Source organism: Pantherophis guttatus, chromosome 4, assembly GCF_059756535.1.
Source record: "Pantherophis guttatus breed Tessera chromosome 4, ASM5975653v1, whole genome shotgun sequence".
NCBI classification, from domain to species: domain Eukaryota; kingdom Metazoa; phylum Chordata; class Lepidosauria; order Squamata; family Colubridae; genus Pantherophis; species Pantherophis guttatus.
Window position 1 is genome coordinate 69,426,823 of NC_142066.1, and position 15,882 is coordinate 69,442,704.

The 15,882-nt window shown below is 38.3% G+C and overlaps 1 protein-coding gene across 1 annotated transcript in view; it reads right to left on the minus strand.

Moving 5' to 3' along the window:
* RAMP3 (receptor activity modifying protein 3) overlaps positions 1 to 15,676 on the minus strand; it is a 54,173-nt gene extending 38,497 nt beyond the window's left edge. The window contains exon 1 of the mRNA XM_034416452.3: positions 15,188 to 15,676. Within this exon, the coding sequence (XP_034272343.1) occupies positions 15,188 to 15,239 (52 nt within the window). The 5' untranslated portion in view covers positions 15,240 to 15,676. The remainder of the gene's footprint in view (positions 1 to 15,187) is intronic.
* Positions 15,677 to 15,882: the final 206 nt, after the last annotated feature.

Consider the following 15,882-nt stretch of genomic DNA (forward strand, 5'->3'; position numbering starts at 1 on the left):
ACTCAATAACTTGGTTGCTCTTTTCTGAACAATAATTGTGAAATTTCCAAAAGCTATTGAAAGAGGTTTCTTTATAATTTATATTATAAATTTCCACCTGGATGTTACTATAATGTGCATGGCTATAACAAGGCCATTCCTTTCCAGAATGATTACACTTAAATATGAATAAGAGTTCCTCAACATAAATGTACCTCAAGTATCGAAATGTAACCTCGAGTATCAAAAAGTAGTACTGAACTCAAAATATTTTCTGCAGCTGCAAATTTCTTCTAGTTCTTCATAGTCAAAAATAAAATTAACTGTAACTGTTCCTTATCTTGTACTACCTTGGTACTCTTCGTTAATTGGTTCCAGGAGGCACAATGAGTACCAAAAATTATGAGTACCAAACAAATTTTTCCCATAAGAAATAATGTAGTGAATCACAAAGCAGCTGACACCAACAAATTTTAGTTTGTGCATTGAGTATCAAACAAACAAGGAATACAAGGAAAAAATGTGTCATATGTGTCATATGTGGAGCACTAAATTTGATCAGTTTTAAAGCAGTTGAGTACCAAGGTACCACAATATGAACAACTTTTTTTTTCAATTGCTTCAATATAAATAGTGTCTACTCATATGCAAACCAATCACTATTTGACAATGATTATTTTGATTGTGCACAAGGAAGAATATTTTTTAAAAAAACAATGAAAGTGTGTGATTTAATTAATATTTTCTGTGATGTTTACAACAGTTCACTGTAGCAGTAACTATTATAACCACACTCAAAATTTTAAAAAGTCCATCTAGCTTACTTTAAAAATGTGTGTTTGTCTTTATCTTATTTGAAAAGCTTATTTTATTTCTTAACAGATAAGGGACATGCTTTGGATCAGTTTCAGTTAAGGATGCCAACACATGTACTACTGATAAATACCGTTCTGAGGCTAACATTAGAGCAATTTTCTTCTGAAAGTCTTTTCACTGTTATTAAAAACATTAATGCTGTATCGAAGATGCAGCTTTTAATTGCAACTGTAATCTTGTGTATGTGTGTGTGTGCTTGATCAAAATGCTGAGGTAGGCTAAATTAAAATATATTCATTCTTTTGCCAAGGTTTAAGCAATAGAGCTTGATCATAGAGCTGTATGCTCTGAGTAGCATCAACATTTATTTTCATTTGCTTCACATAAATAGTCCCTAATCAGATCCAAAATCCTTCTATAAAATCATTATTTGATTATGATAGAAATATTGGAAGAAAATAATAAAAACAACTGATTTCATCTAATTCACTTCAACCCACAACCCACTTTGGAGTAGGGTGAATAAAGATCAATAAAAACTCTGCATGATTTTTCTTATTTAAATAAGCATTTGTGAACCTTCCAGCCTAAGATAACCTGAGCAATTCATAATCAGCCAAAATTATATTTTTCCTCGATTCAGTAATTGATGACCACAATAATACTGACCACCACCAGTTTTAGAACAACTAAAGAGATCTTTATTGCTATTATTTGGGATGAGAGGAAACTGTATCATGATTGTCTTTCATGAATCCTTAATGACAATAATTCAATCAATCAATCAATCAGAATAGAGCTGGAAGAGACCTTTAAAGTTATTTGAAATTTTTTAAGAATTTAGAGACCATAAATGGATTATTATTTGATTTGGGACATATGGTATAATTAGTTAGAGAATAGAAGTAAAGAATAAGAACATAAAGATAATTTAAGAAGTATTGTTAAGTTAAAAGGTAAAATATATAGTTACGAATAATGATACAATATATAGAACAGATATCTATTTAAAGATCAAGGAAAAACAATGAAAATAACTGATATGAACTTATGAGTGATATGGGTACTGGAGCACTGTAAGGATTGATAATGTGATATAAAATGAAGAAAAATGTTCAATAAAAAAATAAAATAAAAATAAAAAAAGAATTTAGAGACCAGTTAGCTAGCCAACAATCTAGAAATGTGTGGTGATCAGGGGCGAGTTTCAAAACCTGTTGCTACCATTTCACTCATGGGCGCACATGCTCTCACGCACGTGCACACTTCTGCAAATGCGCAGAAGCATCCGGGCAGGTGGGTGGAGCCTTCTGCTGCCGCCACTATTGGTTCACCCGATCCAGGGCGATCCGGTAGCAACCCACCACTGGTGGTGACCATTTCTCCTAAAGATGATGAGGATAGTGATTTGCTGGAATCTACTCCTCCTCTAGGTCCAGGAGAATAGGGCAACTTCAGAACTTCACAAGCAGCACTATTAGGCAACAATGGAAACAAATGTCTTGTTTTGAATATTTATGTCTATATATCCTAATCTCTTTCAGTACTGCTTGCAAATAAGCCATAACTATTAGCTATTACTGAGCATTTCATATATCTCTCTCTTGATTACAGATCTGTGTATAGGATTCTATGACTAACTCATCATTTCCTTTTGTCTTCCTATTTGGATGAAACTTCAGTCACTGATTTAAGAAAGATCCAGATACAAACTATACTATTTATTATATTATTTTTATTATAATCTTATGCAGGTAATCCTCGATTTACGACCACAATGGAACTCAGAATTTATGTTGCTACATGATAAATGAGCTTATGTTGCTAAGTGAGTTTCATCCCATTTTACAACTTTTCTTGCCATATTTGTTAGATAAATCATTGCAATTGTTAAATTAGTAATACAGTTGTTAAGTGAATCTGGCTTCTGCATTGACTGTGCTTGCCAGAAGGTTGCAAAGGGGATCACATGACTTCCGGACACTGTACACATTATAAGGTGTCTTCCCTGCCGCCTTGAAGGAGGCGGTGGTGAGGCCTCTCCTCAAGAAGCCTTCCCTGGACCCAGCAGTGTTGGCTAATTACCGTCCAGTCTCCAACCTTCGCTTTGTTGCGAAGGTTGTTGAGAATGTGGTAGCGCGACAGCTTCCTCAGTACTTGGATGAATCGGCTTATCTAGATCCGTTCCAGTCGGGCTTCAGGCCTGGATACAGCACGGAAACGGCATTGGTCGCATTGGTAGATGATCTCTGGAGGGCCCGGGACAGGGGTTGCTCCTCTATCCTGGTCCTATTAGACCTCTCAGCAGCTTTTGATACCATCGACCATGGTATCATGCTGCACCGGTTGGAAGAGTTAGGGGTGGGGGGCACCGTGTTGCGATGGTTCTCCTCCTTTCTCTCTGATCGGTCGCAGTCTGTGTTGACAGGGGGGCAGAGGTCGACCCCGAGGCTCCTTGTATGTGGGGTGCCACAGGGGTCGGTTCTCTCACCCCTTCTGTTCAACATTTATGTGAAGCCGCTGGGTGAGATCATCCGTGGTTTTGGGGCGAAGTATCATCAGTATGCTGATGATACTCAGCTATACATCTCCACCCCGGACCACCCCAATGATGCCCTTAAAGTGATGTCCCAGTGCCTGGAGGCTGTACGGATCTGGATGGGGAGGAACAGACTCAGGCTCAACCCATCCAAGACCGAGTGGCTGTGGTTTCCGACGTCCCGATATAGTCAATTGGTGCCATCACTGACTATTGGGGATGAGTCATTGCCCCCCATGGAGAGGGTTCGCAACTTAGGCGTCCTCTTGGACTCACGGCTGTCTTTAGAAGAACACTTGATGGCTGTGGCCGGGAGGTCTTTTTATCAGGTTCGCCTGATTCGCCAGTTGCGTCCCTTTCTGGATCGGGACTCGTTAAATACGGTCACTCATGCCCTCGTCACTTCACGCCTGGACTACTGTAATGCTCTCTACATGGGGCTCCCCTTGAGGAGCACCCGGAGGCTCCAGCTGGTCCAGAATGCGGCCGCGCGGGTAGTTATGGGAGCAGCATGGCGCTCCCATGTGGCTCCCCTCCTGCGCGAGCTGCACTGGCTCCCTGTGGTCTTCCGGGTGCACTTCAAGGTCTTAGTTACCACCTTTAGAGCGCTCCATGGCTTAGGACCGGGGTACTTACGAGACCGCCTTCTGCTACCAATAGCCTCTCACCGCCCAGTACGCTCCCATAGAGAGGGGCTTCTCAGGGTGCCGTCAGCCAAACAATGTCGACTGGCGGCCCCCAGGGGGAGAGCCTTCTCTGTGAGGGCACCCACCATCTGGAAGGAGCTCCCCCCAGAGATACAGAAGATTCCGGATCTGCACACTTTCCGCCGTGCCCTCAAAACATTCCTGTTTCAGCAGGCCGGCCTGGCCTAACTTTCCCTTTATATTGCTTTTTGATTTCATTTTAAACTGGGATGTCTTGAATTATCTAGGACCAGAGTGTTTAGTATATTTTAATTGGTTTTTTATTAACGTTTGTATTAAATGTATTTTTATCGTTCGCTGTTCACCGCCCTGAGTCCCTTAGGAATAGGGCGGTATATAAATTTAATAAATAAATAAATAAATAAATAAATAAATAAATAAATAAAGCAGTTGTCAAGCATCCAAATGTAAATCATGTGATCATGAGGATGCTACAACAGTCATAAGTGTGAAAAATGGTCATAGGTCACTTTTTTCAGTGTCGTTGTAACTTCAAATGGTCACTAAATGAATTGTTCTAAGTTGACGACTACCTGTACTATTCATCTCACTTTTTCTCACTTTCAAAGAAATATATTTCTTTGCATTATACCACTAAACTGTTTATTTTACACTTAAGAGTGGCTGATAGGAATAGGATAGACTGCTATGAAAACATATTGATTAGTAAAATGAATAGATGAGTAAGATTAAAGAAATTGCTAAAATTCCTTAGATGAGAGTGAGGCATGAGTTCAAGTTAATGAAGATTTATTTTTGCAGTTAAATGTGCCCGTTCTTTTCATTTACTGTAAGTAATAGATCTGACAAAGACTTTTAGTATCTCCAGTAATGAAATTATAACTTATTAACTAACACACACAAAAAATTCACTAGTTGATTCAATACATCATACTTACTTGGCTTGATATTAAATGTATAAATATAAATCACGGGCTATATCTAGCCCTTGAATCTGGGGGTGCACGTACAGGTAGTCTTCAGTTAGAATCAGCAATTCCATCACTAAGAGATATGGCATTAAGCAAGACATCATATGATTATAACTTGTAATTTTACTGCTAGTTTCTCTATTGACTCTGCTTGTCAGAAACCAGCTAGGAAGCATGCAAATGGTAGTCATGCAACCGTGGGATGCTGAGGTTGTCATGAATGCCCATGTATTCATGGGCATTCATGAAGTGTTCAATTCTTGATTGAAGGGGGCTGTAATAGTTATAAATGTGAGGATCGATCATAAAGCTGTCCTTTTAGTAACATTGGTCACTAAACAGGGCAGTCAATAAGGAGGATTATTTATATTGGGTACGTACGATGGGGTGAATGCATGCAGTGCATATACTGTATGTCAACGTGATTCAGTTTTTTCATATACTATTTTTTTAAATCTTAAACTCTGCTGGAAATTGTTGGAAAATTGTTCTTATATTATTAACTCCACTGGTTTTCTATTTTTCCATCTTTGTTTGGCCAAATATTCTCTGACTATTATCTGACTCAATGACGCAGTGAAATAGGTGTGGGACAGATAAGAATAGAATTATGGAAGGTAGTGTTAGTCTTTCTACTCTGCATTATCTTTTATCTCCAGGATCCAAAAATTCACTTCAGACCTCTTTTAAAGATATTGGAAAAGGAAAATAAACACAACATAATTTACTTAGGTAGTCCATAGAAAATATTTTAATACTGAAAAGCTATTTTGGTACAGGCACTCTACCTTTCATCTTTGATTGTGGTTTTCTCTGCCATAGTCAGTTTTATTTTCACCTCAACTTTTTATATGAGTCCTTTAATTTTTATTAAGGCAGCAGAAAAGGGTATATAGAGAATCTCTGAAATGCTAGCACTAACAAAAAATAATTATAGAGAGTCTGTTCACATGAGGAACTGTAGAAGAGAAAGGAAAACATTAAATAATTTGATAAAAATTATAGGATATGAAAAAAAAGAATATAATTCTTTTCCAAACAATCCCACTGAAATGTTTAGGTTGAGCAAAAATGTCTCCCAACAATAGCTAGCAGTAAGGAGAACATAAAAACTCCAAGGTTGTGCCATTAGGACAAGATACTGGAGCACTCAGTATATAGAAAGATGCCCTATTTCATTGGTCCACTCAGGATTCTTATCACTGTTTGCTAGTGACTCTAAAAGTTTCAGACAAAACCCAACTGGAAATGCCAGAAACAGAAATGCATTCAAGTTCTGTAAAAGCCAAGTGAGCTATGTTATACGTACTACAGACATTTATGGAAGATCGGTCTATTGATAGTAATTAGCCACTGTTAATAGAATCTCTCCATTTGTAGAAAATGCCATCTGAGAAGGTTAACCATTATTCATAAAGAGCGAAACTTCATCATCCTTTTGTTCTTCAGTTTATGTATTAAAAACTACCCATGCTTTCTACCAGATGAAAAGCAGATGAAGGAGAGGTTAAGAAATAACTTGCAACACAAGAATCTGATTCACAGATGGTAGCTTCTTGGTCATGTTCTGAATATAAAAACCTTGGAAAAGCTAAATGAAATTCAGTTTTACATATTGTTTGATCCTCAATTTTTAATTAATGAATTAACTTTGAAATCAAATTTTGAATCAAAACCATGGCTAATATCGCACTCACATTATGGAAGTAACAAATCAAACATAAATTATCTAGGGAAGCCGTGCTACTTATGAGATTATAAATATATAACCTTATCCAAAGCATATTAACTTGAATAGGTCATCTGGACAGGTTTACCTATTGCATTAAACTTTGGTGTCTGTAACCAAAGTTTCTTAATAAATTATAATTGTGTCAGTTCACATTTGTTAAATCATGAATTACAAACTAAGTGGTTGGAATCATGTATTATTATAAACTAAGACCAAACAAATCATATTTAGGTTGGTGCAGTATATGAACCTAGACACTAATTTTTAGATTATGTATTCCCACATAGTGGAATCAAAGTTATTTCACAACATAGGGTTTTCTCCCCACATCTACTCTCAATGGCTTCCCAAGCAAAGGAAATTTTTAAACAGAAAATCCCAGACACTAGTGCTCAAACAGATATTGGCTAAAAACATATCCTAAATTGGTTGGCTGAAAATAAAACTATTTTTCAACCTGAAAAATACCTGTCATTGAATCTGATGCAATCTTTAAGAAAGGCCTCTTCTAGAGCAAGTTTTGAAATATTGGGAGTAACAATTTTCCTGTTCATAGATACACAGGCAAGCATTCTTTTTCTTTTTAATTTCAGGCCACTCTCCTTCTCCTTCCAGTTGTGTCTAACTAGGCACAGTCTTTAAACCATATCCCCACACATCTGAGCAAGTCATGATTGTGAGAATAAGACCAGTTTATCAAAGGAAGGCATTGTCAAAGTTTACTGTTTAAGGGAGGTAGGCCTTGCCTGCTTTCTGAATCATCAATAAGGCTATCAGCTGGCATCATGGTGGCTGAGGGTTGAGGAAGGGTGCAGCATTTAGAGGGGAAATCTTCACTCTGGCAAAATATAGAGATGTAGAGCTGAGGATGCTTTAGGCATTCAGTCTTCTTTGTTCCAACAACCCAGGGGCTAAGATAGTGTTCAGGAAGTGAAGAAGTAGCTAGCTGCTTCTAAATCTGAGTTCACAGCATATGGCCATATGGTGGCCTGGATATACCAGCTTGACATGACTCATGCAACTGAAGCCAGGAGTGCTGTTATCAACTGTGTAACTGAGGACTAGATGTCTGGACAACTAAGTGGACTTGATAATTGAATGGTACCCATTCAGGTGTAGTTTATTGGCATCAGCTATAAAAAAAACATATGTGACTGAGTACAATAATCTTGCCCTTGAGATGGTCAGCACAAATTTCAGTTGAACAAACTGCAAATTGCTACCAGAGCTTTCACAGAGAAATGTCATAAGATATGATTATTTCTACCAGAATGTGAAAGACTAGATCAATACCAAATGAAGCACCAAATGAAATGAATGAATCAGCAACAAATGAAGTACCAATTAATCTAAAACCTGATTTTTCAGGATGTCCCCAACTGTAAAACTGCATCTTGTTTAAATGACATTGTTTAAATAACTTCTGGAATAACACATATTGAGCATAACATGTGAAGCCACTTAGCCATACTTCTCCTCACTACTACTATCTCCTACCCTCTCCCTGGAATGCAAACTTGTCATTCTTTTTGCAATTAAATTCTCAAATACAGAGAGAGAGAGAGAGAGAGAGATACTGACCCAGCTCCTGCTGTTAGTTCTTTTCTTATATTGAAAAAGAAAAGCTTGGGTGAACTCCAGAAAAGACTGGACTCTGAAGATGGGAAAACGTTGGCCACCCAACTTCACACGGGAATCATGCAACAGCTGAAACTCCTGAGCAGGAAAGCATTTCTATTTGCCAGTCTATATGATCCAAAGTTAAGGGATGATTGTACATACTGATGATCTACATGGAGGCCAGAAGATAACACCACAGCCAGGAAGTCGAAACTGAGCCTGTTAATATGCGCTCATCCAGCAATAGCCAGGGCCCTAACTTGATACAGGACTTTTCTGGCAGTCTCAAGCGCATCAGCCTCAATTGGGGCCAATGTTTGGTGCTTTGTCCAGGAGAAGGAAGATTGTTTAGCTGGTTCAGTCAATAGGGCAAATGACTGCTAGTCCAAGGAAGGCTAAATTGAGATTATCAGTCATGAACTACAAAATCCAGCTAACCATTAAATTATACAAGACTTAGTTTTCTGCATCTTCTTCTTGCTATCTAAATTCTCTTATTTCTCTTTTTCAAAACAGCCAAAACATTATGTGTTTATCAAAGCAAAGGTAGCCTGAAACAGACAGAACATGTCAACATTTGGTAAGGAAGTAAAAACTATCCTTTTTCAATAGTTTTTTTATATATATAAACTTCTAGGAGATTTGTTACCAAATGGGTTTAGTCTTATTAGATTTAAGCTTTGATAGAACTTTGATAAAATAAATTATTATAAATAAGCAGACAAAATTTTGGAATGTAACTTTTGTTTGTAAGTTTGAAACAAAATACATGTTCCATTTCATGCACACATCTAGGTTTGACTAAGCATATGCAAATACCTTTTGAAGATATTTTCATTTTTAAAGCACCAGCTAGATAAAACTAGAACTATACATAACGCATAATTGCATTTAAGCCGATGATAACAATGAAAATATTGAAGTGCTAAATATTTAGAAAAGATTAAGAAAATCCGACAAAAATTAATATATATATATATATTTCATGCCCATAAAAATGTAATACTTGAGCTTCTATTCTTAAATTTCTGCAAGTTTGAAGGTCATTTTTCCCTACATTTGTCATTAGCCACATCATTTTGATATTTTAGATTATTTTGCTGTATTTTTCTCCAATAATCATATGTAAAAACAAATATTTATATCAATATCAGTATGTATCTATTAATATATGCTTACAGACCTTTCCATTCAAGAAGTTATAATGAAAATTTCCATATTTCACTAAAATAATAAAAAATGCTAAATTTGGAACTGATTCTTCAAATTCATATCACTGATCACTTGTTATACTGTATTTATAAACTTGCTTAGTAAGTACTTAAAAAGAATTGTCACTATTTCTAACCATTTCTGGAAATTTAAGGGATTACATTATTCTGTTCATTTACAGACCTTTTCACCTTTCTTATAGTAAAGAAAACAAGTTTGATTATTTGTATAACAAATTATATTGTATTTTCTGTAAGAAATCTTTGCTTGCATGAACTACCAAATCATATCACATATGTCCTTTTAATATGGGAGTTCCTATTCTAATGATTAGGGAGAAATGACTAGGGAGAAAAAGATTGAAATGTAGATGGAAATAACCTATGATATGATAGTTTTTCAGTGTAAAGCTTAATTAGTATGCAAACTATGTAATTACTCAAGTGGTGAAGAAAACTGCTCCATGGCTGCCAAAAAACACTTTCATCTATTCTGGTCCCAGAAATGATTTCTGGTAAATCTGATGAATTATATCATATTTAAAGTTTGTAATTAAATTAAAAGAACAAACCATGACAGATTACATTCTAAACTAATGCGAGTACGGGTTTTAAAGAAAAGTGAGAGAATTCTTACAAATAAGGAAAATTTTTTCCTATAACTGGCTTCTCTTATATATTCTATAATGTGCACTTCACCTGGGTTCAGACAAATACAGGCATTTCATCCTTCTAAGGTCAGTAAAATGAGAACCCAGATTGTTTGCTGATTCTATAAACTGCTTAGAGAGGGCTATAAAGCACTGTAAAGTGGTATATAACACTAAGTACAATTGCTATTAAGAAGCAATTATTATCCTCACCACTTCCAATCAGAATGGGACATTTATGCTCTGATCATTGGCCACACCACTTCACCCCCAGCCACCCACCTCAGCTGATTCACAGCCTGCTTTCCTCTTCCATTGGCCCTCCCCTGGTGATTCTCCACGACCAATGACCCTCTACCTTCAATCCTTCAGTCCAGCCTATTCCTGCAGGCATTGTTTGATCCAGATCTTTCACTGCAAGGGACAAGAAGCCATCAGTCAATCTGCTGCAGGTGGCAGCAAGTGATCAGCAATAGGCTGTGGTGGGGGAACAATACACCATAGTGGGGGGCAGTGGCAATTGGCAGCAGTGGCATGTGGAAGCAATTACGGGACATGAGGGGGGCTGGGCAACTGGTGGCAGTGGAGACAGCATGCAGAAGTGATCATGGGGATAGTGGGGAGAGCACCAGGCAACTAGCAGCAGTTGCAGTGACATGCAGAAGTGATCGCAAGGGCCATGGGGTGGTGGTGCCTCAGTTAGGAGAGCTTTCCTACCTTTAAAATGGGCCATTGTTGCTGCATTTGGGGATCCATATGGCACCTGTGCTACTGAGGGAGAGCAAAGCCTGAGGCAGGCAGGGTCGGCTTCAGCCTAATTTTCTACCCAGAAACAATTCAGAGGCTCTCTAAATCTCAGCAATGCACTATGGAAGGAAGTCTCTGCTGTGTGTGCTCTAGCAGTGCTCCAGGGTTTTGCATCCCTGATCTAGTCCTAAAGCAAGGTTTCCTTCCAATCCCGGATACATCCAGAATACTGGATTGCTCCCTGTTTTGTTTGGTTTTTCTTCAAAGCAAATTGTCAGGAAGGACTTTGGAGGCCATTGAAAACAAGACCTAGTTATAAACCCAGTATGGAGGAGAAGAAAAAGAAGGAGGCACCTGCACTTAAAAATTACCTCACTACTGCTTCACAGGATCTGTCAAAGCATCTTTGTCTGCAATCAACTTGGGGCTCCCCTTCCCCTTCTCAAGCTCCATGCACCTGCTGGAAAGAGTCAATGGTGCAGCTAGCCGCTTGCATACCATTCTAGAGAAGAATGGGCCTCCAGGCCTTCCTGGATCAAAAATTGGTGGTGCCAACCAGTTCCCTCCTTCCTTTGCCATTTCCTGTCACTACACCACAGGAGAAAGGCACCAGCCCAGCTCTGTAAACTGTCTATAGCAGCCACAGCAACAAAACCAAGAGAGGGGCAGCATGGAAGCAACCTTTAGATTGCAGTCAGGATCCACTGTGATCTGATGCAGCAGTATTGGCTCCATCTCCTCAGCGATGTCCCCATTAGGCTCCTGGTCCCCTTTTTGCCCAGAGTCCTGTCTGCCCCTTGGGATGAAGGGCTGGGGCTGGAGGGCCAGGGGGCCATTGTCCTTTGAGAACCACCACAGGAGGTCCAGTGGAGGAGAAAAGCTGCTGTGCATCGGCTGAAGTGGGTGACTGGAATCGAAGTAGGGGCAGCTATTGTCAGTGGCTAAATGTCCTAAATCACTTCCAACTTAGCCAATAACTTTCCTGAGAAGGTAAGGTTTTTTTAGTTAAGTCTCATTATTTTATAATGATACGTGATCTGTCTGTACTTAAAAGGTTTTCTTTTTTTTTTGTTTATTCGTGTCAGAAGTATCACAATAAAAATAAAAATAAAATAAAATAAAAAGGCATATGAATTATATTATGTCATATGACATAAAATTTAAAATATAAAATACAAGATTAAAACATGTACAAGCTAGAGAGATCTTGTCCAACTAGCAACATTAATTCCATTCTGTCATGTTACTATGAAGCCTCAAGTGTGCACTGATCAGGACACAAAAGACAGGTATACATAAGTGTTGTTGTCTGCATGTCAACACAAAAAGTAAAGGGCAGAAGCCACCCTATAGTCCTATTTGTTCAGAATATCTCTGGAAGTAACTGCACCCTGCACATAGACTATTAACAGGTCAAAATTAAGGACTGAAAAAACAGAGCAAAATGTGCAAATGGAGTATTGTTAATTCTAGATCTCCATTAGCTGATCAATACATTCTACATGTTTCTAAATTCATTTCCTTAATTGATGCATTTTCTAAAATGTTTGGGAATATCTATCTTTTTGAAAGTAACATAACATCACCAATAAAACATTTGTTAGACTAGCTGTAAAATCTAGTCAGAAAGCACAAATTTCATAGAAAAAGGCATAATGGTGTGGTTGAAGTCAAATAATTTTCTGAAGAATCATCAACACTTCTTCAGCTACTGCAAAAAAATTTAATGGAATCCAAATGAAAGGTTGGAGGGAGACAAAAAACAAATTTACCTAAATCCCTGAATATATATTTGTTTATTGGCTTTGTAAGGTCACCTAATCTCCAAATGACTCAATATATAGGAAAGGTAGCATATGAATATTACAAAAAAATTGAATCTATAGATATGACCTTCACCTTTTTCCTCTTCCCCAAATTCAGTCTCTCTCACTCAGTTCATTTTATCTATTATTACATTCAGGAACCAGTATTAAAACTCTTGTCTCATTCATGCACATTTCTCCATGTTCTCTAATACTTCCACTGAATTATTTTATTGTTTTTCTAAAACCTGCATCCTCCTCCTTTATCCTAGATCGCCTCCCAGACTTCCCCATCAAAATTCCTGTTTCCTTGGTACCACTTCATATTTACTGTTTCATGTCATCCAGGGTCCTCCCTGCTTGCCTGACTACTATATGAAAATCTTCCTATGTCACACTGACTGGCAGCAGCATCTATTCCTTCTTTGAGCTTTTCTTTTTTGGTAGCTGTATTTCATAACAAAACATTGTTTTTTGCCTACCTACTATTTTTATCTTCGAAGAATTTTTCTGCAGTATAAAGAGCTGAAGACCAGCTCTTCATTTTAAATGTTTCCACTAAAGCTACCTGTTCTAAATAAATAAAATGAAATTTATAAATAAAGATTATCAGCAACTGATTCCAGAGAGGAAATGTTCATATAGCAATGGCTGTAAGCACAACAATGCTTATCCCACTCAATATTTCATTCACTCATTCATTCATTCATTCACTCATTCATTCACTCACTCACTCATTCATTCAAATGGCTCACATTTCAGCCAACAATTACCCAAACTCTGCTTTGTGACCTTTTAGTCTTAATTACCATATTGTGGGCAGTTTCCTGTGTTTAGATATTTTAACTGTCATTTCCATATCACACATAATCTTTTTTTAAAAAAGAATGTTGATTATGTTCTTCAGTACGTACTTAAACCTATTATAGATGTATCCTAGTATCTGCAAGTTTATTTAAATTCATCTTTCATTTTATTATGTTTCAGGTTTGCTTTTTTCAACATCTGCTATATGACAGAGAAGCCCATTCCATAATAGTTACAACATTACCAAGTTTTTAGGTGAAAACAAAAATCTCCCACTGGAACAAACTAATAATGGGTAAGGGAGAAGATAAGGAGAGGGGAAAACCTGGACTAAGCAAAGTCTCCTTTGCCAGGAAATTATTATTGCTTTTGCAACAGATGTTTGCTCTCACAAGAAAAGGGGGAATGGACGGTTTTTAAAAATCCCTTCTTTCAAACTTGAAATATTTCTTGTTGAACAAAATATTTTACTAGTTTCCATCAGCTATTATGAAATGAAATGTTAATCATCTCTCTCTCACACACACACATACAGTGTTCCAATGCAGATATACTACTGGGGTCAGGTAACAGCTGGATTTACACTCATCTCATTGAGCCAGTCATTACAGTATGTAACAATGTATAACATATACAGCTTCACTGTAACATGTATGTAAATCAATTATACTTAAAAATAATATGCTACTTATACCTTTCATGTGATGAAATGGATTGAAATTTTACGTGCTAAGAAAATTGCTGCAGAGTGCATATAGTGGGGCAAAACGAAGTTTATCCTTTCTTTCCACAACCTTTGAAGTGATCCTGCTGGATCTCTTTGGGCAAGGGTGGGAAATCTGTGGTCCTAGAGCTGCATATGTCCCCTTTTTTCTCTTTTGCAGCCTTTGGAGCAGCTGCAACCACAAATGTTAAACACCGAATGCAGCATTTAGTGCCATTTTAAGTAAAACACATTCAATAGACTGCAAATCATAAAATAAACAAATTATGTTTAAAAGGAGCCACGAAAACCAAAATAATCTGAGCACAGAAACATGTATAATGAGGCCAAATTCATTTTGCAGCTCTCAGGTCCTGAAAGAATTTAGAATGGGGTCCTTACTCATCAAAAGTAATTTACACCTCTGGTTTTGGAAAACTCATGAGATCTACTGATTGTTCTTGACCGGAACCCAACATCAATCATAGTATGAAGGACACCCAAAAAGTAGATCTTCAGGCTGAGCAAAACCATACTGAGTTTATCAACCTATAAATCTAGCATTTTGAGAATTGGGCTTGTGGCCCTGTATAAACACTGCCAATAGGGGGCTTCAAGCAAGATGCTAGGAGAGTGGTTCTCTCTCCCTCAAAATCTTTTTTTTCCTCTGCTGTTGAATCATATCAAACTTTTAGCTATATTATTGATTTGCTATTTCAGATATAATCAGTCTATGGAGAAGCAAAATGAGTTATCTGACAAACTCCGGCTTGGTTTTTTGTTTTCTTTTTTCATCCTAAAGGACTTACTGCAAAGCAAACCATGCCGTTCAAGCATACCTTGAGCATACTATTCACGAGCGTAGCCAAATGTCCCTTTCAAGCGTCTCCTTGACAATGCGATAGATATAACCCGGGAACCGTAGCGATAGGTACTTACCCCATAGCACAAAGAGGAAAAGTTGGGCCAACCGCAAGGCACGACGCTCCATCCCGAATATTTCGGCAGCACGAGGCAATACAGCCGGCAGTCTGAGCCAAAGGCAGAGCGCATGAGGCCCTTTTCGAGCAGCCTCGGTCAGATCTTTTATTCGGCACTCTCGCTAGTAGAGAACCGACCTTCACTCTACCGTATGAAGTCCTGAGCGGGAACTTGGGCTGCCAAGCATCTCCCTCGCACAATCCAACCCTCCTGCTCCTCCCCCTTCCTCCGCCGACATATAAGCAGCAGCAGCAGCAGCAGCAGCCGCCACCACCAACTCAGCTCGAGTGCCATTGCTTCCTGCGTCCCTCCTCCCCAGCCTGGTTCGAGGAGGAGGAGGAGGAGGAGGAGGAGATATCCCCGGGCGCTCCAGGGAAAAGATAGTGCAGCCTGATGCTACCGGCAAGGACGGGGCCAGGGTGGCCTCCCAGAGCTCAGCCCTCCGAGGGGGGTAGCCGGTGAAATGCCCCTTTCTTGCCTTTCTTTTCCCCGCCCTCTGGCCAAACCCGCCACTCTTCTCTTCCTTTTTGCGTTCTGTCCGCTTTTTTCATTCCTCTATATTTTTAGAACACCTCTTGATCAACGGAACTCTGTTTTATTTTATTCACTTTAACATTATCTGTCTTGAACAAACTGCTGTCTACCTAGCTATT